This window comes from Nesoenas mayeri, assembly GCF_963082525.1.
Source record: "Nesoenas mayeri genome assembly, chromosome: 1".
NCBI lineage: Eukaryota > Metazoa > Chordata > Aves > Columbiformes > Columbidae > Nesoenas > Nesoenas mayeri.
In genome coordinates, this window is record NC_137541.1 from 108,193,112 (window position 1) to 108,219,485 (window position 26,374).

The following is a 26,374-nucleotide window of genomic DNA, read 5'->3' on the forward strand; positions in this document are numbered from 1 at the left end:
TGGGTTTGGGGTTTTGGTTTTGTTTAGTTTTTGACAAATTTGGTATGCAAAGGTATTTAGAGCAGTTATACACTAAATTAATTTTCCACTCTTTTGGCAAATCACAATTAAAATATGAGAAAAAACCAGACATTTGGATGAGTAAATATTGCCCCATCCTTTGTTTTAGTCTGCTGTTTGTTTTCCCTTCCTCTACTGGCTTTCTTTTTATCTCTGAATCCATTTCAAACTAGTCCTCCCAGATTTCAGCTTTTCGCAGATTCTCTCCTCGCTCTCTTTCTCCTGTAATTTTATCTCTTCCACCAGCTCACTGCAGTCAACTTTTCAAAATCCTGTGTTCTGCTGTAGTGGTAGAATATTTTTCCCCTTTCTCACAGCCACCTTTTTTTTGAAGTTGTGTCCATTTTTATCTGAGCTCTTCTTTATTTTCCTTTCTGTGTTGTGGCTGTGATTTTTTTTTTTTTTTTTTTTTTTCCCCTCCTCATTTGAGTCTTTCTGTAGGGTGGTGTCAACCCCCAGTGACTGAGAAATGTTGAGCAGTGATTTTGTAAATAAGACTGTGTTTTGTGGGTCTGTTCCTGCTGGCTAGCTGATCAGATAGAGAATTTCTTCCCCCTCTCTCCCTCTGTTTGATACCTTCCGTCTGTCTTGTCTGTTTAAACTGGAAGCTCTTAAGGCAGGGGTTTTTTTCTTTCAATATGTGTCTGTGTACCAGCTGAACAGGGTCTTCATGCTGATTGAGGACTACCATGTCATTGTCATGAAAATTATTATATGTATTTTTAAAAAGTGGAAAATTCCAGCTGTGCAGTATACAAGCCTTAGAAGGATACAATGCTATTTTGATATGGTCATTTTTTTTCCCTTCAGCCTAGCCTGTATGCCACTGTTCTGTTGCCTCTCTATTGTGCTGTGCCCTCTAGATTGTGAGCTCTCCAGAGCAGGAACCAAGGGTGATATATCTGTACCAGAAGGGTAATCATACCTCTCAAATCGTTACAGTGCTACTCTTACTTACAGATTGTATTTGTAAGGTTGCTCTTTGTGCTCTGCATGAAAGCTTTGCTTTTGGGTTCTTCAGCTTTTTGTTTGTTTGTTTTTTAAACTAAATATTTCAATTAAGATACAGCAAATGCATATCAATACCTTACTGTTGAGTGCTAAGTGCGTCCATTTAAGAACTGATGGTGGAGCTTGGAGTTGTGAGTATCTTCTGCACATCAGGAGCACTGGGATGAATGCGAAGCTCAATAACTTCTGGACCTTCTTCCAGGATTCGTGCAAAGATGGAGATAGAAAAATGGATTATTGTCACCTTTCTTCTAGATTTTTGACCCACATGAGAGCTCTGTGCCAACTCTACTGATCACTAAATAAAATCTTCTTTAAAGATGGAAAGACTTCAAGTAGAGAGAAAAGGATAAGGATGGCTGCTAACTGGGAAGGGTTTTTTTTTTGTCACCTAACATAAACAGAATATCAAACATGTCTCAAATTTAATATCTGAGAAGCTAAAGTAGATCGGGGGAGAAAAGGAAAAGGAGGAGAGAAGGAAATGAAAAGGTCGGAAAACAATGCTATTTCCCTAAACTCACGTGGTAAATACAAGACGGAATTCAGAAAACGATTGGAGGTTTTACAACTTAAAATGCATTGGAGCCTTATCAGGATGTTTTAATCAGCACAAATATTTCCTCTACTGTGTTTGACATTTTTTGTGGAAATGTAAGTATCAGTCAGAGGTAAATATAAATTGCCAGTCTAATACTTTAATGCAGAAGGAAAAGATAATTGTGTTACAGGGTTGACAATGTCTTTTAGATATTAAAACCAGTTAACACCTAGGAAAAGAACAGATTTAATGACTTGTCAAGCAGAAAATGTTGTTGGGGTGAGATATGGGGAAACTCTTGTGTACTGTGTAAAGCAATGTTCTGGGTGGGTCGGTTTTGGTATTGCTTTTCCCCCCCTTTTTTATTTTTTTTCTTTGTTTTTTCTTTCCTCTATCCCTGGTCTGTTGCCCAGGTGTGGTTATTGGACTGGCTACATACATGTGTTCTCCAGTGAGCGTTGCTGCAGGAAGAGATACGGCCTGCAGTAGTTGTGGAGTGAAAAGGGAGTTGTCAGAGTAGAAAATTCTTCTAAATAGCTCTAAAATGGTTTAATGTGGCTAGCTTTGCAATCACCAGCATGTTCCCATGAGTAGTCACTTTTTTTTTTTGAGGACTTGGAAGTTATCTGTGTCACTAAGCAGAATTTAATTTTGTGTATTTTTACACTACTGACATTCTAGAAAGAAACAAAATTGACTAGCTTAGATAGTACCTTTTATCAGGAAACAGATTTAAAAATATTGCTGCTTGGCTGAAAACAGTGATTGTATTTAGTAAAGAAATGTGATACTGTATTCATTTTGTTAGGAAAAAAAGGCAGGTAACCAAGTTATAGCTACCACTTTTCCTTGGGAATTTTTTCTTTAACAGTCCCTTTCTATTTTTTTTATATAGAACAGAATATCAGAGAACAGTTTCAAGGGTTAATCCTGAATTTCATTTTTTTCCTGTTCATATAGTTGTTTAACCCTAGTCAGTTCAGATACCCTGGTAAGATTTCAAGTAGCAGCTCTTCACCTGGCTTGCTAGATTTAGAACTGTAAAGGTGAACCCACCAGAACATGAGAGTGACTGTTCTGGGTTATTTCTTGCCTGGTGAAGCAAACACAAAATGAGCCTGTCATGTGAAAAAGTACTCATGAAATACAATCATAGATGCAGCAGAGTGTGGCAGCTGGTTAAAGGTGCACTGCTGGCTGCCTAGCTAGAAAGCATTTCCCAGGAATCCAGTGTGCTACTGTTCCTACTATTTCTCATGAGTTATTTGATGTGAAATAATGGAGGAGCTAGGAAACAATTATGAACAGGGTTCTGAGAACTGTTTGGGGTTAAAGAGGCATGTGTGACTTTGGGGGACTCCATTAAGATGATGTCACAGTGAAAAAGTAAAAGTTCAGTTACATGTGTGATAAAATGGAGCTAGTATCTTCTTCTCTTTTCCATCCACGGCATTACCTTTGGGTATCTAAGATGTGTATCTGCCAGATTGTTTCAGTACAAGTGAAGAGCACAGACACTAATCTCACCTGTATTCTTCATCACCAAAAGTACTGTTGACATTGTGCAGCCACAAGGAGGCAGAGAGTGGAAACGTTGTAAATGTCTACAGTGTTCTTATTTCAATTGGAGATCAAACAATAGGCCAGAAACAATCTCTTCTCTGTACTATTTCCCATATATCGTTCACTTAAAACAAGGCCTGGAGGAAAGTGAGTGAAACAGTACTCATCTTTCTGTTGCAAAATGTTACCTCTCCCCATTTAAAAACTGTTTTCTAAACAGAATTATGATGGCTCGTGCAAAATCAGTGTGGCATAGCACTAGTATAACATTTATTAATTTTGCACATGTGGAATAAAAATATTTTTATTTTCTTTTACAGCTTCCCTCTCTTTCCTAATGTGTGCAAAATGTTGATCTTAGCCTTTAAAGAAAATTCTGCAAAAATTCTTTCTCCTCTTTTGTTTCTTTGAAGTCTTTTAAATTTCTGGAAATACGAGATCGATGTGAATTGCACTCCACCATGATAGCATACTTGGATGACCTTACTATCCTTCAGAATAATGCTTTGCACAAAACTAAACATTGTGTGACCATTAAGTGTGAAGATTTATCCTCTGCTTTCATCCAGACTTTTTAAGTTGAAAGCAGTAACTCACTGTCAATAAAAGGAAAGACGTGACTTTCTTCAGAAATTGCTCTGTGTGGGGACCTGATTCAGTTCCTGCCACTGTGAAATCACCACGGTTTCAGTTCTTTCCATGTCACAGCATGTATGGTTAGGCCACTTAGATCCAGATCCTGAGAGGGTATTAGGCCCTGGTTTTTATTGTTTTGGGGTAGCTACAAGTACCAAATAACCAGTGTGTCTCAGCTTCTTATGTGGCTCATTATCCTGCCTGTAAAAAGTGTGTGTATTAGTGTTTCCCTACCTCACAGGGGTGTTGTGAGGATAAATGTGTAAGAAATTGCCATTCTATATTTGCGATAACTGAAGTAAGGAGGAAATTACATGCATAAAGCCAATGAATCGAGAAATTACTGAAGGTGCATGTAGGACTTGGAAGTAGAAGAATAATGCTAGAGGCCTCCAATCTGTGTAGTAACAAGCAGGTTCTTGCTTTGTTCTCTTCTAGCTGTGACAGCCCAACACAACAAATGGATTTGATGTCATTACTGCTACATATCGTGCAGAGCAAAATAGGAGTTTAGTTTTGAGCCCCCTCTCCGGAGGAACCTGTAAAGTCCTTTTTTTTTTTTCCAGTGTGGATATCTTCTACTTTAAGTGGGGGTTACTACTTTGTTCCCATGACCAAAATGTCTGTGAGTTCTAGTCCCAGACTGGGTTAGTCCAACCTGATATGTCTTCTTTGCCTCTTTACCATACTTAATCACTAATCCGTACACCCTATTCCTCAGCTAGGAACAGACTTCTTTGTGGCACTCTGATTTTAAAAAGTAGGTTATGGAAATAATGTTAATGTGAAACATTTAGGGGAAAGCAGACTCCTCAGAAGTTGTTGAATGATCAGTGTATGCCAATTATCTCATTTTTCTTCTCTCACTGTCTTAGTGGATACTGTTAAAATGTTTGAATCGTCAATAGATGAAAAGTCTGGCACTGTCTCAGACCACTCATGCAGGAACTTCTGTCTATTCACAAGGCATCCCTCATTTCCCACGTATTTTTGAAGGAAGCGGGATAGCTAACGAAGTTGATGTTTACGTTTCCATGATTGAGTTTTATAGCTGACTTTTTCACTGAGATGAGTAAGTCTGTCAGAAAGTCTTAGAGCCATTTTGCAGGCACACTTCAGAGCATTGATTATCCGTTTGAAAGTTTTGTTTGCAGCATCGCCTACCAGAGATTCCAGATCTTTTAAAGTCTTCTGTGGCTTCCAAAGCAAAATGGAAGTATCGATCATCCTAAGGCAGTTTGTAATTCTGTTTCTTTTTGTTATCAACTGTTGTTATATTTGTACTCGAAGGAGTATATTAAAAAAACTGGGGAGTTTTTATGGAGACGACTGCAGTAAAAGTTTTAGTTTGCTGGTTTTAACTAGGGCCAGAATCAATTGGGCTGTTGTTTTCTAAGTGTATTAGAAAGCACTTTCCTATGCAGAGATGAATTCCTCGTGGCATGTATTAAAAGTCAAAAAAATCTTGAAAAAAGAAAGAAAGAAAAAAAAACCTTTTCGTTTTGAGATATGCAAGTTATATTTGGATGGTGATGGTTTGTGAAACACTTTAAAAATTCTTTCCCATAATGTCTTTTTCTTAGGGTATGTACATTAAATCAACATATGATGGTCTCCATGTAATTACTGGAACAACAGAAAATGTAAGTATTGTTAATACTGTATGTTCAGGCCTGGAAGCCTTTTTGACCTTACCTGTGGTTTATGCTTTCCCTTTGCTATAGACTACATTTTGCTTGCAAAAGTGTGCTAGTTGGCTGTTGAAGAACAATAGCATGTTGGGCAGCAGAAACGCTTGTGATTGTTTACCCCAGAACTGAAGGAGTTGTTCCCAGTTGAGGACCAGGGGAATGAGTTTTGATTTGTTCTTCATCCAGATAGGAAGTAGGTGTCTTGAAGTTACCTTGCTCTGTGAATAAAAGATAAATGTCTTTATTATGTATCGACTGATATGCTGGAGTTTGATGCAGTATTAGACAAACAGCTTTTATATTTTCCATCTATCAAGCTTTATTTGGTAATAAATAAATGCATGGAAATGAGGACATCTCTTCATGATGACAAATAACTGTGTATTTCTGCATGAACTTCTGAATAATGCCTATAGAAAGGAACACTTATTACCAGTGTACTAATTCTCAAGGAAGGTATTAAACAACAAGCAAAACATAATAGACTGTTTTTCAACTGCCTTTGAAATACAGCCTCTTTTCCTTGTACACCATGGTTAGACAACTGGCTGTCTGTGAGGAAATGAGCAAAATTGTCATTTTGGGGGAAAAGGCTTCTACCCATAATCTTCAATGAACATGGAACAAGACGCTAAACAACACTGAACTGTTCCATAATAGTTAAGGCAATTCCTTTCAAAGATTTTGATGGCATTTTCTTAAAATGAATCTGTCAGAAATGTTTGTTTTATCCTGCTACTGTGTCATACCGTGGGAAGTGCAACCTACCTACATGGTATTTATAGCTACTGCCTCTGATCTGCAGTGAGGTTCTGTTAACATCTCAATAAAATAGGAATGTTCATCCCTTCCTAGGAACTACAATCTGATAGCCTTTCTTCTTTCTTTTTTCTTCTGCTATGGGCAGAATATCCATGGGTTATACCTGGCAGATAATCTCTGTTGTAGAGCTTCTGTGAATGCCACTTGTCTCAGAATAAGGAAAACACAAGGAATTTCAACCTTGAAATCAAAATTCTAGGGAGTCAGACCTACAGCTACAGATATCACCAGCAAAATTAGCAAAACTGAACAAAAGCAACAGAGCCATAGCTGAACTTAATCTAGAAAACATGAAAGAGAATGGCTTTTACAGTTGAATTTCTCTCAGATTAAAAAGAACCATTTCTCTCCATGACTTACTAATATTGGATTTAATTTCCCAGGGGCAAAGATAAAAATAAAATCTTAATACGTTCCCTCAAAACTCTTATCTTTTGTGATTCATGAGTATAATTGAAAGCCACATCAAGAAGCTTCCGTCGTGATGATTTTTCTGCTTTCGTTACTGACTATTTCACTCACTGTAACATCCAGGAGGTGCTCACAGCAGGCCAAGAAACTGCAGTCTGCTATCTAGGGAAAAACCTGTTAAAGCATTTATGAAAACAAGTAATGCCTTAAAAAAAAAAGTGTCTTCTGCTTTTAAACACATAGTTGTTAGCTGCTTCCTTTAACAAAAAACAAAAAAACAAAATAAAAATATTCTAATAGATAGGAGGAGAGACATGATGTTGACATGTTTACTATCACAATGCAATTTAACTTCAAGGAAACAGTGAGGAATCAAATTCTCTTCCTTTTGAACAAAATTTTGTGGCCTTTTTCTTTCCAATTCTGCTCCTCCAAGTGAGACATCGGCAGACTTTTTGTATGACACTTTCCTCAAAGATCACAAAGAAGCACTTGTGTTTTTAATAAATACAGTAGCATGGCAGTGTTAGTCACATTAACATGACAAAGTAGTTTTTGTAACCACAGTTCTGCTTTTTCTGTTTGCCATTTGAGGTATTTGATGTCCAGCTACAAAGCCCATTAGAGTTTGGCACTTGCTGTACAGCATGAGGAATCATCTCTCCCAGCACATCAGCCCTGTAGTTCAAAGCAGCTCAACTCTGAAACCTGAACTGTGGGAGAGCAGCGTTCCTCACAGGTCACTGCCCCATAAGAGCTTCTCTCGGGTGGTCCTGTAGCATTAGAGCAAGCTGAGCTTTCTGGTTCACATCTTCTCCTTTTTGTTTGGAAGTAACAATTCTAAAGGGTGCATTGGTCCAGCAAGAGATGACATCTTTCTTGTTGAGTAGCCCTTTCAGACTGTGTTGGAGAGAATATTTTAATTCACAAAACAAACATATTCTTCAAGTAAGTCCATTTTGTAATTTCGTTTTCCAACATAAAAGAGCATTTTCTAAAGTAATAGTATGCAGTACATCTCCATCATGAGTATAACTTCGAAGGGGATGTTCCCAGTGTCTCCACTTACTGTGCACTGGTTGTGTTTGCAGGATGCCCTTAGATCTCAGGGAAGGGAGGCATTTCAGAAGAAATAACACCAAAATCTCCACTCTGGACATGCAAACAATGTGCTCCAGGGGATATAAGCTGGTCTTTCAGACAGCATGGTATAGTGGGAGAATGGGACAAAGACAACATTTAGCCTGAAGTACAAAATTAAATCTGTTTGGAAGAATAAATTCTAAGCAGATTTTGAATAGCTTGTATGGTATTGATGTGTGAACCTCAGTGACAGGTACTTCTATCTGTTGTTCAAGGCTCTGTTGAGCCAAATTACCAGCTACTGAAGATATAGTTGTCACGTGACACACTTTGTTCCTCCTAGTAGGACTTAATGAATGAATCTTTTACTTAATGATCAGCATATGCATCTAAAAAAAAAAGAAGTAGCTTGTCAGTTTTCCTTTGTTTTCCTTAAATAGTGATCATAAAGGATATCACTTCTTTACAGCAAGGTCTGTACACTTTTCTTGGGAGGAAAAAGTGATAAGGAACTAGAGTTGCAACTAGAGTTGTAAACTTTTTTGTTTTTAATCTCACCTTGCAGTGTATTTGAGGCATAATTGCAATGATTTTTTTTTTTCTTTTTTTTTAAGTAGACTTTTCCAATTTGAAGATTCTCAGATCATATTTTACTGGCTTGGCAAACTGCTACACAAAATACCTGTTTTGTCAAGATTCAAGCTGCTAGTGCTCAAGTCAATACAAGACAAAGTTTGTATTGTAATAAAGTCCTGTAGAGTTCAAGGGTGACGACATATTTACATTTTAAAAGTCTTAGGTGTAACTACATCTGAACTAAAATAGCAGTATTACATGTGAGGATTATAAAGGTTGTTCGAGGTATGAATAGGTGTGAATAGTGAAATGTCAGGCACAAGATAGATAATTAGGACATAATCACCCGTGTTAAAAGTTTTCCCCAAGTCACTCAACTTACACCTTTGAGGCTGAAGTGGTGCCAAAAAGTCAGGGCTGCTGTTCTTTATGTATGTAAAATTACACTTCTACAAGCCCAAGTTGATTTAGGATATTCTAAGCAATGTCTTCTAGGACTGAGTGATGAGCCACCCTTACTTCAGCCACATGTTTCTCTCGGATATCTTCCATTTAAACACTGTCCTTAACATAGGCCATGAATTACATGCAGTTGTACTAGGAAGTCATGGCATAGCTATGGGACATATATTTTGAAGGGGGATGTGGTACATAGGTTATTACAAACAGTCCACATTTCAAACCTGGAGAGTATTCTCTAGACAACCTGTTATATCAGCTGAAAATGAATTTAATTTTGTTCCTTTCTGTAAAATTCATAGCAGCTTTTTGGAAACTTATCCCTGAGCAACTTGATTTTTTTCAAACTGTCAGTCTCACCTTCTACATATAAGTTGATTAAGAGCCTTCATAGGCTGGCAACCACAGTACTGAGAGAAAAATCAAAGCATTGACACTTATTTTCTTCTAAAAATGGACGTGTTTCCCTCAGAAAACACTTGGTCTGCTGTAAATATAGAAGACAGAAGAAGGGAAATTTTGGGGAGGATATCACTTTATGGGGGAGGGTTGGGATTTTTTGTTTGGAGTTTTTGTTGTTGAGGGGTTTATTTGTGAGTTGTTTGGTTTTGGGGGTTTTTTTTGAGGCAAAAGCAACAAGCAAAACTTTTTTTGAAAGTGTGGTCTTGATAGGATTTTGATGCTGGTTGCATTTCTTTCGGCTAATACTGACCCAGAAACTAAGTTACCACGTAACTTATATGACCTCCCTAGCTGGTACTTAACCTAATTTTCTTTCTTTGTGTACCCTTTGAAGAACAGAAATTTAATGAGGCTGTCTGCAACATTGTAGAATAAGAAGACACTGTTGTGAAATTTGTTTATGAGCATTGCCAGTTAGTCTTGGTAGGTTCGAAATGCAGCCAAAGGTTGGCTTTCAAGGCTTAAGGGATGTCAGGCAGATTAAAGCACTCTTGGCAGAATGAAATGAAAAAGGAATCCTTAGGACTTGGTTACCCTTTAATAAAAAAAGTATTCATACCTTTCTTAACATTTGATTGTATTGTGTATAATAGTACAGATTATTTTTCTCCAACAACAATGAACTGATTTATTAAATATTCCTTTAATTCTTAATTTCATGGTAGAATGTCATTATCAAACCTGATTTACGTAGCTTAGCAATCATACTGCTGAAACAGAGATGATGACCAGTAAGAACTGTATTCTTTATCATCTCTTTTATTTTAAATTCAGTCACCTGCAGATCGGTGCAAGAAAATCCATGCTGGGGATGAAGTCATTCAAGTTAACCACCAAACTGTGGTATGTATAATTATGTTCTGTGTCAATTGGAGATAGAGGTGTCATGGCACATCAGCGTGTGTAGAGATGTGTAGAAGAATGTATTCTTATAAATCATTATTTATTCTAACATCTAAAATTTCCTTTTCTCTTCTGAAACCACATAGTTCTTCAGTCCTGATTCTCTGAGTATCATGGAAGTATCAAGTTAGGCTAAATAGCTGTTGCTTGGGCGATATGTTAGGGTGTTTTCTGCTTACCCATGCTCTAAAAATAAACAGTTTGTTTTAGTGTAATAGAAGGTTTGCGTTGAAGGGATGCAGGGAGTTGGAAATGTTGTGCCCTTGTTGGTTTAAGACTAAGACTACTTCCTGGAAGCTGGAAAACTTACAACTTTCCCAACCTACTGGAATGTGTAGAACATGATTTTCAAGAACAAAAGCATGTGAATTTCCCATAGTGTGTCTAGTGAACACATAGTGTCTAGTTCCCATAGTGTGTCTAGTGTTTAGTTTAACTTAAATGCAGTTTTTTAAACTTGGAAAGGTAAGATGAAACAAATCTTTCAGATAGGCAAGAAAAGGAATACCATACAAACTGCTCTTTGTGTGAACAGATGCATGTTAGTTCCTGGTGATTTTATTTAGGAATGGTGAACTGTTAAAATTACTTTTTCTAAGGTAAGGCTTGGTAACAGAAAAGAGCAGACTGTCAGTATAGAAAGCAACTATTCTTTTTCCAAAGTACAAGGTTTCTTGAAAGTAGTGAAAGTCAATACATGGTATTATTACATATGTCCTTGTAAGGAACTGACCAAGAAATATCCTAGATTGCTATTATTAATAGAGAAGTCATTTGTTTAAACTGCATTTTGTCATTCCCCATGGGATTCCACTTCTAGCTTTAGGCCATTGTACATCTTGTCAGCTCCTCTGCACAAATTAGTGTAATATTTCAGTGTAGTCCTAGCTAAGTTTGGTATCAAATATACTGTACATATGTGGAACTTGGTGATAAGAAGCTACCTTTTGAGCTATGCAATGTAATTTGATAAATCGAAGCAGATCAGGGTGAATTTTATTTAGGCATATAGTTTCTTCATGAGTATTGTTTCACATTGTTACTTACAGGTACAGTTGATGAGCAGCTTCTTTATTTTTCTGCACTAAGAAAGCTTATGACATCAATTTAATGTGACAAACATTTTAAAACATTATTATTTTGGCTATCAAAATGTATACACCTCTGAAGAAGCACATCAGCAAGCATTCAGTCCTTTTGCTAGCTAGTCTTTCCAACAAATTCTGATCTTACTATATAGCAAAGTTGCCATATCAACTTGAAGATTTCCAATCAACTGGATATTTATTCTAGTTTTCTTGGCACATCTACGCTGCATTTATTTGATGGAAAGTTCGTATTCTTATTCTTAACACTAATAATAAGAACGTTCGGACAAGCGTTAAAATTAGCTTTTTTAACTACTTGGATGGAATTTTGAATGTAGGATTTGGGTGTTTTGATTTTTGCATCAGTGAAGCTAGGTGTTTTGAGATGTAGAGAATGAAGAGTTGATTGTCGTTCTAGGAAAAAGGATGATAGGGACCTAAGACAAGCTTAATTTAATTTTTCAGCAGTAACATTTGGTGTAGAGGATATGTACAGTAATAGACTAAATCACACATTTACATATGCTCTTGCATTGTTGTATCAACAAGTAAAATAACTGGCGTAATTTATTTTGTATACAAGTAACTTCCCTGTGTTTTGACATCATTTTTCCACAGTGAGAGTCAGCTAGCATTCACTTAGAAATGTGATAACACCTCCCATGTTACCTTTACAAAGGTTCACTTCATTCACTTTCTACTTTATAGAGCTCAAATAGTCAATCTTTTCTATAGATATTGCTGCATTTTAAGAATCTTTTCATTTCTTTTGACAAGAGTCTTAAGTCAATAATTTTGTATTCTGGCCTCTGTCATAATGAATTTACTGTGCAGTTCTAGGAATCTATTTTTCTGGGGAGAAGATGTATCCTTCTTTCCAGTTATTCTTACTTTGGAGACAAATAATTCTGAAGATACTATATATTGTCTTCTCTGTTTATTGATTTTTTTCACACTTCAAATACTGCTCGCTAGCTTAAAAGAAGGTTTTTCAGCTTGGGCCTCGTAACTTGTCATGCATTGTCACTCATATTGAAGATAGAAATAACTATGACTACATTTTTCAAAGATCTGATTCTAAAGCCGTAAGGAAGTATTGTTCACATGTAACTGTTTTTTTAGGTCATGTCCTGTGATTGGAGAATCAAAATTAAAGAAAAAAAAACCTAACTTTAAATTTATTTTAGATTTAAAAAAAAATCTCTATTTTCTTCAGTTACTTTACTGTATTCTGTTTTTCAAAGTGAATTTAAAGCCTGGCTTTTAGTACTTTATTTTTCAAAGAATTAATATAAATATGGGGAAGATAAATTACACATGATTCTTTTAAAATCCAACTTGTTAACTAAGAATTTTTACAAGAATCACATGTTAATAAGCATGAAAAGGCAGTTCTTTCAGAAAGCCCACCGGCTTTCAAATTAGCAGCATGACGAAGTATGAGAATAATGAAGTGACTTATATTGATTTTTATTATACATGCCCTAATACTGGGTGTCAAATAGTTTTAAATTCTCTGTTGACATCCTCTGTATGCTTGTAGAGATGCTTAATCTTCACAGTATTTATTTGGCAGTGAAATCAAAGGATTTCAAGTGATTACCCTGATCTTTCGCTATGTTGATAGAAAACATGCATAACAGGATGTATGCCACTTGTTGCTGGCAGGATGTCTGGAATGTGAATACCTTCTGAATTTTTAAAATAAAATAAGACTAAGCCTAAAGTCAGTGAAAAGTTGATGTTCAGAAAACTGTCCTTAAATTGTGCTTTATTGAGTTTAGGTAGCTATGTTAATCTTCTGTATCAGTTTTGCCTTAGAGAATAGAATTTTTTTTAGTTAGCTCTGTAACTAAGACATATGACTCCCGCATTTAAATTCAAAGGATTTAGACACTGTCTTCCCTTAAACTTCCCTGTAAATTCCATCCTTAATCTCCTCTAAAAGCCTGCCTGTCTAAAATATTTCCAATGTAAACAAAAAAAAAGTCATTCAGGCAATTCAGAATTTGCACTGTACCGCCGTACTCGTGTTTCTGCCCATATATAATTCAAGAGTGTATTTTGCCTCAAGATATTCCTCCTTTTAACCAACTGAAAGTGCAGGAAACAATATTATTGCTTATATGAATTATTACTATTCACAGTATTTTCTCTGTTTGCATCTGTGATAAAGCGGTAGAGAAAATACTCCAAGCAGAAGACAGGGAGGTATAGACTCAGGATAGTGTAGGATTCTTGAATAACAGATTGTTCTTGTGTAATTTCCTGTGCATAGTTTCTTTATTTTAGAGGCATTCTTGACACATTTTCTATTCTTCTAATACAAGTATGATATGACTTATGGAGTTAATACAAATATGATATGACGTGATAGACATGGATTCCCAAAGTCTGTGCTCGTTGGCTAAAACTCATCAGAACATATGTCGACATAGGTGATGGAAAAGTGTTCAGTTTGGCAAAATAGGCTAATATGATTTGTTATCAGGCTATTTCATGTAAAGCTGGTACTTTTAATATTTTTAATACCTATAAGTTACCATTGAAATTGGGTTTTTTTCAAAATCATGCAGTAGATAACACCTAGTTTTATATGCTATGTTCCTTACTGTGGAAAATACTATGGACTCTTCTGGGCCAAGCCATGTCCATGGAAGTGAGTTGCTGGAATTCTTTTTGTGTTTACAGTATGAGAACTCTGAGGAGATTTTCCTAAAATTGCTCTGAAACATGATGGATACATTAACAAGATCATACCTTGCTTTTCTGCCAAGGTAAACACTCAAGCAGGGTATGATACCTTTCTAGATCCTTACTGTAACTTAATATTTACTTAGAAAAAGTAAGGAACAGGTTTTAAGGTTCACTGTACAATTAGTGACAGGAGTTCAATAGAACCTCTCAGGGTTTGTGGGGAGCTGGCAAATTCCAACTGATAGGAAATGCTGAACTTAGGGTGCGTATGAATCTCTGGAGTTTATGCTTCCAAATTGGAGTTTGCTGTAGATGTCTTCTTATTTTGTGAAAACTAAAACAAACCACCTCTAAGTAAAAAAATTACATTGAAAATATTTCTGTTTATTTAGCTTTTCTGCACTGTTTAGCAGGATTTGCTTCAGATCCAAGCTAGTTTTTGGGGTTTTTTTGAACACAGATATTTCATTTAAGACCTTATTAACTTGGCTTTGAAGGAAATGGTATTTCTAAAGAGACTCACTGGGGAAGTGGGCTGGAAGAGTATGAGGGAGGGGAGAGCAGTGTCAGTCCAAGATTTTGACATCAGATGTTTGACACTTTATACAACTTTGACTAACATCATCTTTCAAATGTCTTTCATTTAAAATAATATTATTTTTTCTCTTATAATGTTTGACTTGAACAACAAGACAGTGCAGCAAGATCATAAAAGTTCAAAGGAAATATGTCTCGTGCTCAACTTCCTTCTGTTGCTCTCACGCATGTGCTTTTACAGAAGATGAGAGAGAGTAATAGCTCCCAAATAATGATCTTAATCTTTTCCAAATCCCTAGGCTTCTTCTGTTTATAATGGTTGGGTAAATGTTAACACGAATATTTGATTTTAAAGATAGGTGGGATTTACATCTAAAAGCTTTTTAGGTCTCTTCAGAAATGTTAGTGGAAGTCTTTATGGAAGTAACAGTTCTCTGCAGAACTCTGTCCTGAACTCTCTGTAGTTTGTCAGGAATATGACGATCATACTTTAATTTTGGCAAATGTAGTCTGTCTTACAAAGTCCCTCTCAGCGTTTCAGTTTAATTCTTTATTCTTTATTTACAGTTCCCATAAATATTGTGTAATGCAGATAAAGGAACTAAATGGTCATGATCCTCTCAAAAGGAAAAATCTTTGTGTCAATTTGCAATTCCCTTTACAAGGATTTTATGTTGAGATTGTATGGTGTTTTATATGATCTCTTTTCCACATAGATGTGCAAATACACACAGAAATATTTTATATCCCATATGTTAGGGAAGTGTTATATCACAAAAATGAAATGTGTGAGGGAAGATGATCTTTTGTTTCCCCATGGTGAATGCAAATATTTTTACATGACTATAAGTGAAAAAGAGAAACAACTTGACAAATTTAACAGATGCAGATGAATTATGTTGTGCTTTCCAAGAAATATTCTCCAGGGAGAAAGTATTCTCAGGTACTCTGAAGAGGAAGTAGGAGTCTTTTAATGAGTTAGGAAAGAGCAGATGTCTGTGCATGTGAATAGATTTCATTTTAGTTTTCCAGAAATATTTTTGAATGAAGCAAATATTTGGGAGAATAAAACAAATGGAGATAATTGGCAGCAGCTCCATGGATAAAATGCCTCTGCTTAGAAAACTGCCCCACTTGGATTTGGATTTTGAATGGACAAGGACTCTCCTGCCATTTCTGCAGCACGGATTCTGAATGCCCTTGTCCATGGAATCTGTTTTCCATTGATCTCTGGGGCTTGTTTGGAGTTGATCTGTGAAACACACAGCACTTTGATGAGCACAGACTCATTTTTATGTAAATAGCATGCTGTGTCAGTGTGGGCATTGACAAATCACATAACAAACAAGTCATTGTCTCATCTGTATTAGCTAAAGCCCCATAAGCTTGGCCAGCCCACGCCGCTTCATGTTTCTGCCAACATTTAAATAATTTCCCTTTGTTCATTCCATGTGAAATTTGCACACTTAACTGCATACCTGTGTCACCAGTCAGTGGAATTTGTTTGCAGCAGAAAGCCACACTGTGCTGCCTCTCAGCTCTGCCTGTCTCTTAGGTGGTGACAGAGCATAACTATGTGAGTGCTTCTACCTTACTTTAAAGTCAATCTGCTTAGCTTAGCTGAAAGATTTAAACCTGGTTGACTTTGCCCCAAAATGGAATGGGAACACTGGCAGGGTCACTCATATGTCACAAGTGGTTGTAGGAATTGCTCCTCACTTTCCTGGGCTTTGTGAATGGCAGGTTTGGTCCTGTGGCCTGGGCAACAACATCTCACTTTGAGTGAGCTCTTCAATGTATGTTCCAGAGGACCTGATCACGACCCTCTGCTACAGTTAAGGTGTACTGCAGTGCTTGCAGAATATGTGCTAGACATGTTAAGCCTCATCTGTGGGACTGGTATACTATTGATGGAACTGTGGAACAGTCAAGCACCCAGAGATTCAGATTAATATAGGTGGCCTTTCTGGAAGTAATAGAAGAGACTGGTGCAACAGAAGGTGCCCATCCTCTCACATGGTTGGAACATGGATTCAATGGCCCTATACTGTATTTCTGGAAGTATTCCCTGACAGCTGATTGTAGTCACCTGTTGCCATTTGCTCTGTCCCACAGCTAATTTAAAAAAATAGGGGTTTTTCCTGTTCTGGCTGTACCCCAGAGTGGACAACTCCATTATCACTGAAGCCTGGTAGTTTGCATGTGTGGTTAGATGAATCACAGAATGGTTGGGGTTGGAAGGGACCTCTGGAGATCATCTAGTCGAACCCACCTGCTAAAGCAGGTTCACCAGAGCAGATCACACAGGAATATGTCCAGGCAGGTTTTGAATGTCTCCAGAGAAGGAGACTCCACAACCTCTCCAGGCAGCCCGTTCCAGTGCTCTGGCAACCTGAAAGTAAAGAAGTTTCTCCTCATATTCAGATGGAACCTCCTGTGCTTCAGTCTGTGCCTGTTGTCCCTCATCCTGTCGCTGGGCACCACTGAAAAGAGTCTGGTGCCATCCTCTTGAGAACCAGCCTTGAGATATTTATAAGCATAAAAAAGATCCCCTCTCAGCCTTCTCCAGGCTGAGAGCATGTATGAATAACCATTCAGCAGACTATTTTCTTCCATTAATTTTCTATGGGAAAAACAGTTCTTTTGTAACTGACAACATAGACTGTTCTGTATGGCACTGGCTACAGCTTGGGAATACACACGTGGGGTGACTTTGAAGGCACTTTTGGAAACAGTGTAATTGTAGTAAGAATTCTGCTGCAGCAATAGTTGACTCTTTCTGTGGATGTCGTCAGTGGATCTTCATAGTTTCACCACTGGTGATAGCCAAGTTACTGAGTTCATAGCCAAATCAAGTATTTTTTATACAAGCTATACTTAGGACCATAGTCCTGAGGATGTATCTGCTAAAAACAGCTGCAGTATTCTGTGGAGTATTCTTGTGATCTAATTGTTAAATTGACCTTTGTGTACAGAACATACTGGGATATGATGCATTTTGATGTATTTTAATGGATTTATTTTGTACAGTTTTGTGTTTTGCTTTTATTTCACATATGGTAGTGTTTCTATAGAAAAAAGTCCTCTAAAAGGTGCTGTAAATGGTATTAACTTGTCCAGCAGAAATACTGAAAGACAATGTGCTGCCACTACACCAAAAAAAAAAATCATACATTCATAGTAGTTCCTAGTGGCTACCAATCTTGGTACAGTTTGTATTTGCAGACAATTTAAATTACAATATAAACAGTATATTCTCCATAATGAGAATACTGTAAACGCTGCAATTAAAATAATTCTTTCAAAATTTCTTAGTCTCTGATGTGTGAAATATATGATTAGAGCGTATGTTTTATACCCAGTTAGCAGATAATAAGTAGAATTGGAATTTTTTATTGTTAACTGCACTGATGCCTATAGGACAGAATACAGATCGTATTACTCATTTTGTCTTGTAAGAACAGGTTAAAAGGCTTATTTTAAGTTCAAGTATGTGTATTTACAAAGGAAGGCAGGTATTATTCTGCTGCTAATAATCTTCCTTTTAACTGAGATTGCTGAAAATTGAAGTAGACTGTAGAGAAGATGAAAGGTAAGGATAGTTGTCTTCAAATTCGTGCAAATTAATTGGCTAATACTATAATTGTGTGCAGCCTGGACCACGAATGAGTTAGGATTCAGTAGTGTTGAGTACCTCTGTGCTTTGTGCAGGTAGCAGCTGTGTAAATTACACAGCCGATCTTCAGGTTCCAGCCTGATCTTGTGTTGCATAATTCATTATCTTATTCTGATGAAGTGAGGAGGTAGTTGTGAGGAAGTGTAAGGTGTTGGTAGTTGTTGTAGACGTAGATCAAAATAGTAAGAAAAGCAAGTGAATGTTATGTCATGAGGGAGGAAAAATTAAAGCAGGGAATTTCTATGCCTGATTTGAATAGATATATTCCGAATATGTAAATTTTTATTTAAAAAACCTCAGTACTGGCCTAGAACTCCTCAGTGGCTTGAACACTGTACATAGTTTATGGCTAATTATTTTAACAGCAATAAAATGGAACAAAAAATGAAACAACTCTCATGGTTAAATAATTACTACTTTATTATAACAAGTTATTTTAACTCCCTATCCCCGTCCCTCCTTTATCTAAGTAATGCAACATAAGTTTTCAGCTCAATTAAGGATGGTTTGGGTTTTGTTTGATGTTTTTGTTTGCTTGGGTTGGTAGGGGGTTTTTTGTTTGTTGTTTTTGGTTTGTGGGGTTTTTTTTTCCACTTTCCTACATTATTATTGACCTTTAAGGATTTTTTTTTTTTTTTTACAATTTCTTTGTACACTTGTTTATTTACTTTCACTGTATAAATTCAGTCTCAGGAAACATCTGTTTGAAGGGTAGCAACACTGTTTAGCTTCAGGGCATCTGGGGATCTCAGGGACTTTATTTATACATTGAAAGGAAGGGTGTCAAAGACTGTTGGAATTACTGACTCACTGGAATAGTTCTAAAATATTAGGCTGTGATAATGCAAATTTAAACCAAACCAAAAATATTTATATATGTGTGCATGCATGTGTGTTTATGTATATTTATTATTTTAATTCCAGGGAAACTTTTTTGGGAAATTTAAATATGAGAATATACAATGCACACACACGTGTGCCTCAAATTCTTGTTGTGAGATGTGAGAACCCAGCAGCACATGAGTTAGTGTAAGGCAAAAGTGGCTGTGGCGCGTTAATACTGAAAGGTCACTCCTGAGGAGCACGTTCCTTATGCTGCATGAAATATGGAGAACTTGTCTGTTCCCTTCCCTCTAGGAAGGATGAGGCCACCCACATCCATACTTAATCTGTGCTTAAAGCTTAATCTGTGAGAAACTGGTGTGTGATCCAGTCTGCCTAAATCCTGCCTGAACCTTCAGCTGGTACCACCAGCTCTCTGAGCCTGCTTAGACATTTATCAACACTTCCCTCCTCAGCCTTCAAGTTTCTTTAGCACTCACCTGTGGCCTCTTGGGAATACTAAACTGTCTGTTCTCAGGCAGTGGAGGTCTGTCCCTGCTGAAATGGAGGTTGGCACCTGGGCTCTCCATACGTTCCCTGGAAGCTCCTGAAAATGAAGCTAAGTGAGGAGACTGATGGCAGCATGATAATTTAATGTCTGCTGTTGCTGAAGAACAGGTAGGGCCTGCTCATCACAATGTGGCTCTCAAAGCCCATTTCCTGCAAGATATGTGTAGTTTGTTTTGCATTTACATTAAACAAAAAAAAAAAAAAGTGGTCACTGGGAATTGCAACCAGAACCCTCGTTTCCCTGCTCGCAGTGCAGGCACATGGTGGTTTCTTGCCTATTGTGTGACTGGGCTTCCTACTCATATATTCCCATCGCCAGAGTGTTTTGCCTTCAGGGAAGGCTTTCAACCTGAAATTATGCACATCTCAGTGCATGAGACACCCCTCTAGGGTTTGAAAGACTGAGTTTAGTGACTCTGCAGCTAAATAATGCTGAGATACACATGCTACAAGTGGATGGAAGGGTGGATGACCACCTTCCAAATTGCCAGTACCTGTTTCTTCTGGTTATTTATCTGTACTCCTGGTGGAAGAGAGAGGTGCCTTACAGGCATCATGCTGGAGGCAGCCTTTCACTGTGGGAAGAGCAGGTACCCAAGTGAGGGAGGATGCTTCATATTTCAGAGGTGTTCCAAAACTGAGAAAACTGAAATCAATCTCATTTTTAAGAGCCATACCCTGAATAGGGAAATGAGACCTTTTTTCCTCAACTGTTGTATGTAATCACTGACTTTATATCTGTAAAAAAGGATATATTCAAAGGCATAAAGTTGGAGCCTTTTGCTGTTCCCCAAAAATATACTTGTTTATTTGTTCTAGGATGTTGCTAGCAGTGGCTCAAAAGCAAAACAGTGAGGTAGTTCTGAACTGAAGGTTCATTGTATCAGTGAAAAGTGAAATGTAAGCACTGTTATTAAACAGTGTCCAAACTTCAATACAGAACTGATTCTGTGTCCCTAGATGATTCAAGTTTCAGTTCCCCCAGGGGTAAAACAGATGCTTTTCTCCATTACTGTTATGCACTGTAGTTGTGTTACTAACATTTGTGAAGTTTGCTGAATTATGGTAGAACTGAACTGTGCAGATACCTAAAAAGAGCAAGTTAATAAAATCAGTCAGAGGTTATGTTCTGGATCAGATGTGTTTTCTGACAGGGAAATGTGGTTAGAGCAGCTTAAGGAGAGGCAGTAGCTTCTGTATTCAGCTCTAAATTTGAGTCCTAACTTAGTTTGTTCTTGGGAAAGTCTTTTAATGGTGAGCTTTAGTTTATGTAGCCAAAAATGAATATAAAACTTACTTATTTCATAGTTTAGTAGTAGAAAACAAAAGTTTTGATGAAAGATCAGGTTTTACTCAAGCAAAAGATGTGATTTTCTTCAGTGTACTTTACATACAAACTATGTTGTGACTTTGGACAATGATACAGTGCAGTGTTATCAGTGACATTCTAAAGATGCACAGAACTAACATTGGATTAAATTTGCATTTATTTAAATAATATAGCCAAGATAGTCTTTAATTAGAATTGCAGCATATGCAATCACAATATTATTAACCTCTCCTCTTTGGGAGAGAACTGGTCTAAACCTGGACATTCATTATCATGCTAACCTAAGAAGCTGGATAAATCCCCGAAAGGCATCTGCAACTCTCCTGATACTGCTTCTCCTACCACATACAGACTACAGACAGAGCTTTTCATCTCTCTGTTAGTTCATGTTGTAAACATCCTTTTCTGGTTTCCTTACACAGTAATGTTTTCTGGAGGTGGAAGACCTATGGCCTTCTCTTATTTTTTTAGCCTTTTCAGTCATCTGCAGCTGGGGCAAGGGAAGGAGATGCTTGCCACTAACATACTTGTTTCATAGCGCTGCCAGCTGACCATCCTCATTTCTGGCCAGTGTTCATGGAAATCAATCTGTTAATTTAACAGCATGATGCCAGATAGTTTCTTGTCAGATTCTGACTTGCTTAGCAGTGTGCTACGTTTGATAGACTAATTTGAAGTGCAATGTTATTTTCTTAATGCACTAATTTTTATTTATAAAATGCAAGATGGGAGATAGATACAGAAGTTCTTTAAAAAATACCCATTTCTTAAGGTGAATACACTTTCCTTCTCAAAATTCTGGTTTTTTAGCTGAAAAATGAGTAAAAGCTTGAAGCTTGGAATGCTTGATAAGTCAAAGAGCTCTGGCTGCATGCCACTTGTAACAGGCAACATTGAAAGAATGATAATTTTGATTATCTCCCCATTCCAGTAACTTTTTAAAATTAAACCCTGGAGCATTTTTGCATATTTGGCTAGCTAGAAAATAGCACATAGCTTTGCAGGTTATATTTAGTGGAAAGATACTACTTTTCCTTCAAAAGTGTAAAGATATTACTACTTTTTGCTTTTACAAATCTACAAGTCAGGAAAGAATTACTGTAACTGAGGAAAAAAAGGTAACTTTTCATGGAAGCAGAAAGCTCTTGTTAACTTTCATGGGACTCCGGTGACCCTTTGAACAGGAATACACCTGTAAAGGTATGAACTCTGTTCTGTTTATCATTTGACTATAATTCCACCGTCTAGATGATGTAGTTTCAGTGTGCATTAGGTTTGCACACTGCTTTTGAATGATGCAGCTGTTCTGTGGTTTGTTTAGGATACATGTGTTGGATTTTTCAGCCTGTAGGTTGTTTAGTACTAGATCTTGTAGCAGCCTGAAAATACTTGGATCAGGTCCATCCAATTGTATTTGAGCTGCCTGCATGTTAATATTTTACAGAGTTCCTCTCTGGCTCATAACATACAGTAGTACTCAGAGAAATCATGAATGAGCACAGGAGTTTGGGAATACTGTCATGGGTGTGGCTGCATAAAAACCGAGTGAATGAATGTTCACCCTTACTTTCAGAAAAAGGAAAGACCAGTTTTCCAAGCTGGAATTCAAAATGAAAGTTCCTTTCCAGGCTATTGTAATATTGTCATCCAGATGTGCTTACTGCAAGCCAAAATAAATTGTAGTTTTTAAAAATACGTCTCATCTTGCTCAGGGGCATCGTCTTTTCCTGGGTGATAGCTGAGGGAGCAGACCTAACAGCACCACCTGCTAAGCTTTCTACTATTTGGGTTAATGGGTACTGGCACATTGCAGGTGATGGAGAAGCCAGTGGGAGGTGAGGGGGAGATGAGGAGCATGTGTCAGAGCCAGGTGCAGCTGTGCAGGGCTCCCAGGTGCCCATCTGACCCCACTGAGCCAACCTGGGTAGCCCCGAGTATCTCTGGAGCATGATGGTGAGGCTTCCCAGCCTGAACAAACCTCTGGGCATGTAGTGATGAGATGAGAAGTTTGGAAGTGGCCTGATACTGATGTTGCAGCCACCCTGCCTGCAGGCTTGCTTCTCCTGGTGCAGAGTTTTGCCTTCACCTTTGAGAGGGTGATGGTCCCTTCTTGTGCCATCCCCCAGCAGTGCTGTTTATCTGACCTTTGGGTATTGGTCCTTAGGTGGCATGGATGTGGTCTACCCTGTCTATTCCTCCTTTACTTTGGCAGTAGACCCCTCCAGCAAAGATGCTGTAATCTTCTTGGCAGAAACAGCTCAGCACAACCCCTCAGAGCACCTGTGTGGTGCTTCCTTACTCTCCTCTCCCTCTTCCCCTAGTTCGCCTGTCTTTGCAAGCCATACCTTGCCTTGCTGCTCCTTGACCCCATATTCCTCCTCCTCCTTCCTCATCAAAAAACCCCTGTGGCCTGTCCTGCTCCAAGCTCCACCTTTCCACAAGGTGCCCTGTGCTCCTTGGGGTGCCCAGGCCTGTACCCATGCAGCGGGCACGCTTCCCCTCAACCAGGGCTCCCAGTGTTACCCAGGGACCGGCTGGATTCTGCTTGTGTGCAGTGCCTGGCCCGCGGGCTGTACCTTCTCTGCCCTCAGCCCTCTCTGTGCTTGGCCATGAGCTGCACTGGCAGCCGGGAGTGATTCAGGCTCTGTGCAGCAAAACCCAACACTGGGCTTAGGCTGCTGCCACAGAAACTTCTCCTGACTACAGCTTGTAAATGGCAGTTGGTTTAACAATGTAAATTCATTTTAAAGCAAGCAACAGTAACTTATATGGTCCTTAAAAATGGGTACCTACTCAGTATCGTGCACTGATTTAAAAATCAATTGCTCAGGTTGTTTTAATGTAAGTAAAGCTCTCTGCTAATCTACTTACCTATTGAATTTTCAAACCAATAATAAAACTTCCCTATTACTCTCCATTTTTGCAGTACATGGGAGGATAAAGGATGCAGTAGGGGCTTTGAAAGCTCTGCCCAAAAGCTTCATGATTAGAAGCTGAGAATTGATAACTGTGGTGGTAATGAGAGAGGGGAAGATCCTGAGGAGAGATTAGAGAGAATAAATTCAAGTCACACTTAGAAGAAACTGTCACTGAACTGGGTTTCTGGAAAATTTTCAGTTCCAGCTATATTTGCTGCCATTCCTCTTTCCAACCTGACCTCCTCAAATAAGATGGCTTCTGTTTAGTCTGTGTCAATATGAATTTTGATGGGATCTAACTATGTGTGAACTGAAAAGCATGCCTCCTACGTGGACATCAATTTCCTTCAACTTATTGTTGACAACCTCTTATGTGACTTGCTCCTCTTAGGCCAATTTAGTAGTTTCTTTTCAAAAGATGAGAAGTGACCAAGGACTTCAGAACCAGACAGAAAACTCCTTGTCAGGAAACTAAGTGAAAGCAGAGCATGAACTCAACTTGAAATGTACAGTAAACTTAAAATTTTCCTGCGAAAAATTATCTTAAATTGTTTATATTCATGAACTTCTAAATTAAATACATCAGATTTAGAGCTTTGAGGTGATTTTTTTCTTTAATCCCCCTAACTCTCATAAAGAGACTAGATAATCTTCCATTTATTGCAATGTAAGATGTAGTTGAAATACGTGACACAGATGATCTCTGCAAAGTATGAAAGTGCATTTAAAATAATTTTAAAACCGCTAGCATAACCAACCCGCCCTCCACACACCCCCTCCTCCCCACTTTATTTATATTCCTCTGGCTATTTCAGTGAGAAACAGATGGCTTTAAAGCACAGCTTTCACACGCAGAGTCCTACCAACCTAAATGGCATGGATTTTACATCCTGACTCTGTAACTGGGGCCACTTCATGATCTCCTCAAGGCTTTCTGTGCTGCTTTATTCAACAGAAAGATTTCTCTCCAGAAATCTGGTTTTAGTTGTTACATTAGGAAATTAAAGTGTACAATAACTTACATACAGAGATACCTTACATGAACTGTAGGCCTTTAATTCCTTCTTTTGGGTAGCAAATGAAACCTTGCATATGCCCAAGGTGACATGCTGGAACGATGTGGAATAAATCGTTTCTCTAAGCAGTGGTGGAAGTCTCTTGGAGTAAGAAAACTATTTTAAGTAGGAATGTATTTTTTATAAAATCATAGTATTAAGACATAAAGCTTGGACTTACAGAGACTTGGTTTAGATGTTGTTGAAACATAATGGAGACTTCACCAGGATGTGGGAGTTGAGATGAAGTTGATTATGTTCATGTTTCATTTTATTCAAAGTATAATAGCCATATGCCTACTACACTGGACTGAAAAGAGTTCTAGCATGCTTGGAAGTCTACTATGGAAGATGGAAAATATTGCAGAAAGGTGCATATTGTCAACACCCTGTTTCTTTAGTCACAATAGTATTACTGTAGAAGTGCATCCTGGATATAATGAACTTCGCTGCAGTGAAAACAGGACAGGGAAGTTTGCAGCAGCTAAGGAATAGTGGTGAGGTTTGAACCATGTCTGTGATTCAGGGTTATTGATAAGTGTTAATGTTGGCTTAAGTGGCATGCTCATATGGGAGTATCAGCTCTTAAAATAAGTGATATTAAACAAACAAAGTTAATTTTGCAGTAACAGAGAATAAGATAAAAAATAAGTAGCAACAACCAATGTGTGATTACCTTGCTTAAACGTAGCTAAGAAATACATATTGTGTCATATTGCACTATATCAATGATAAGGAGCATCTGCTGTCTCTTTATTCGCATTGTCTACTCGGCTTTTCTCCAAATACATTGATATGGTATAAAATTTTTACAATGATGTTACCTCATCACTTCATAGTTCTAGATGTTCTGTCAGTAAGAATTTCACTTCTCAATTGGATAATTTTCTTCTTAACATTGTTCTTGTACAAGGTGTGAAAGAAGGAAAATATTTGTAACTGTGATCTTTTGAATAGCAGAAAAATCTACTTGTTTGTTTGGTGGGGGGGGGGGGCGGGGAGAGAGAAGAAAGTAGGAAAGCTGTCAAGTTTATAGAAAAATTCACTTTCTAAGACTATAGGCCAAGATGTTTGATGGATGTATGATTCTGTGTATTGCCACTCTAGGTACCAACTTGAAAAGGCAGGGATTGAATATCTTAAATCATTTCAAGATAGATACCTAAAATCAGGCATGATTTAGACTGAAAATCATTGTCATGAGTTGTACTATTGTAATATTTGAAGTACTTGTTTCAAAAATGCAAAGTAAATGATTCAGAAAGTTCTGTCCTGTGTTTATAAAGAAGGGCTTATTGTTTTCCATGTTAGTCAAGTTCTTAATTTTGGACTGTTTCAAAATGCTGTAATTCAGTTAGGAAAATTTTACTTTGGGCTAATACTTAAGTAGTGGTTAGACTACCTTTCTGTCGTTGATTTACTGTATTTGTTTCTGAAATAATCATGAAAGAAGTACTATTTTT

General features: G+C 37.6%; 1 protein-coding gene across 4 annotated transcripts in view; it reads left to right on the plus strand.

The window, feature by feature from the left end:
* Positions 1 to 26,374, plus strand: part of CNKSR2 (connector enhancer of kinase suppressor of Ras 2) — a gene marked incomplete at both ends in the record, with an annotated part of 212,516 nt that overhangs the window by 87,252 nt on the left and 98,890 nt on the right. For all 4 annotated transcript variants that reach the window (XM_080363336.1, XM_080363337.1, XM_080363338.1 and 1 more), the window contains 2 exons: positions 5,395 to 5,454; positions 10,090 to 10,158. In XM_080363336.1, the coding sequence (XP_080219462.1) occupies positions 5,395 to 5,454; positions 10,090 to 10,158 (129 nt within the window). The remainder of the gene's footprint in view (positions 1 to 5,394; positions 5,455 to 10,089; positions 10,159 to 26,374) is intronic.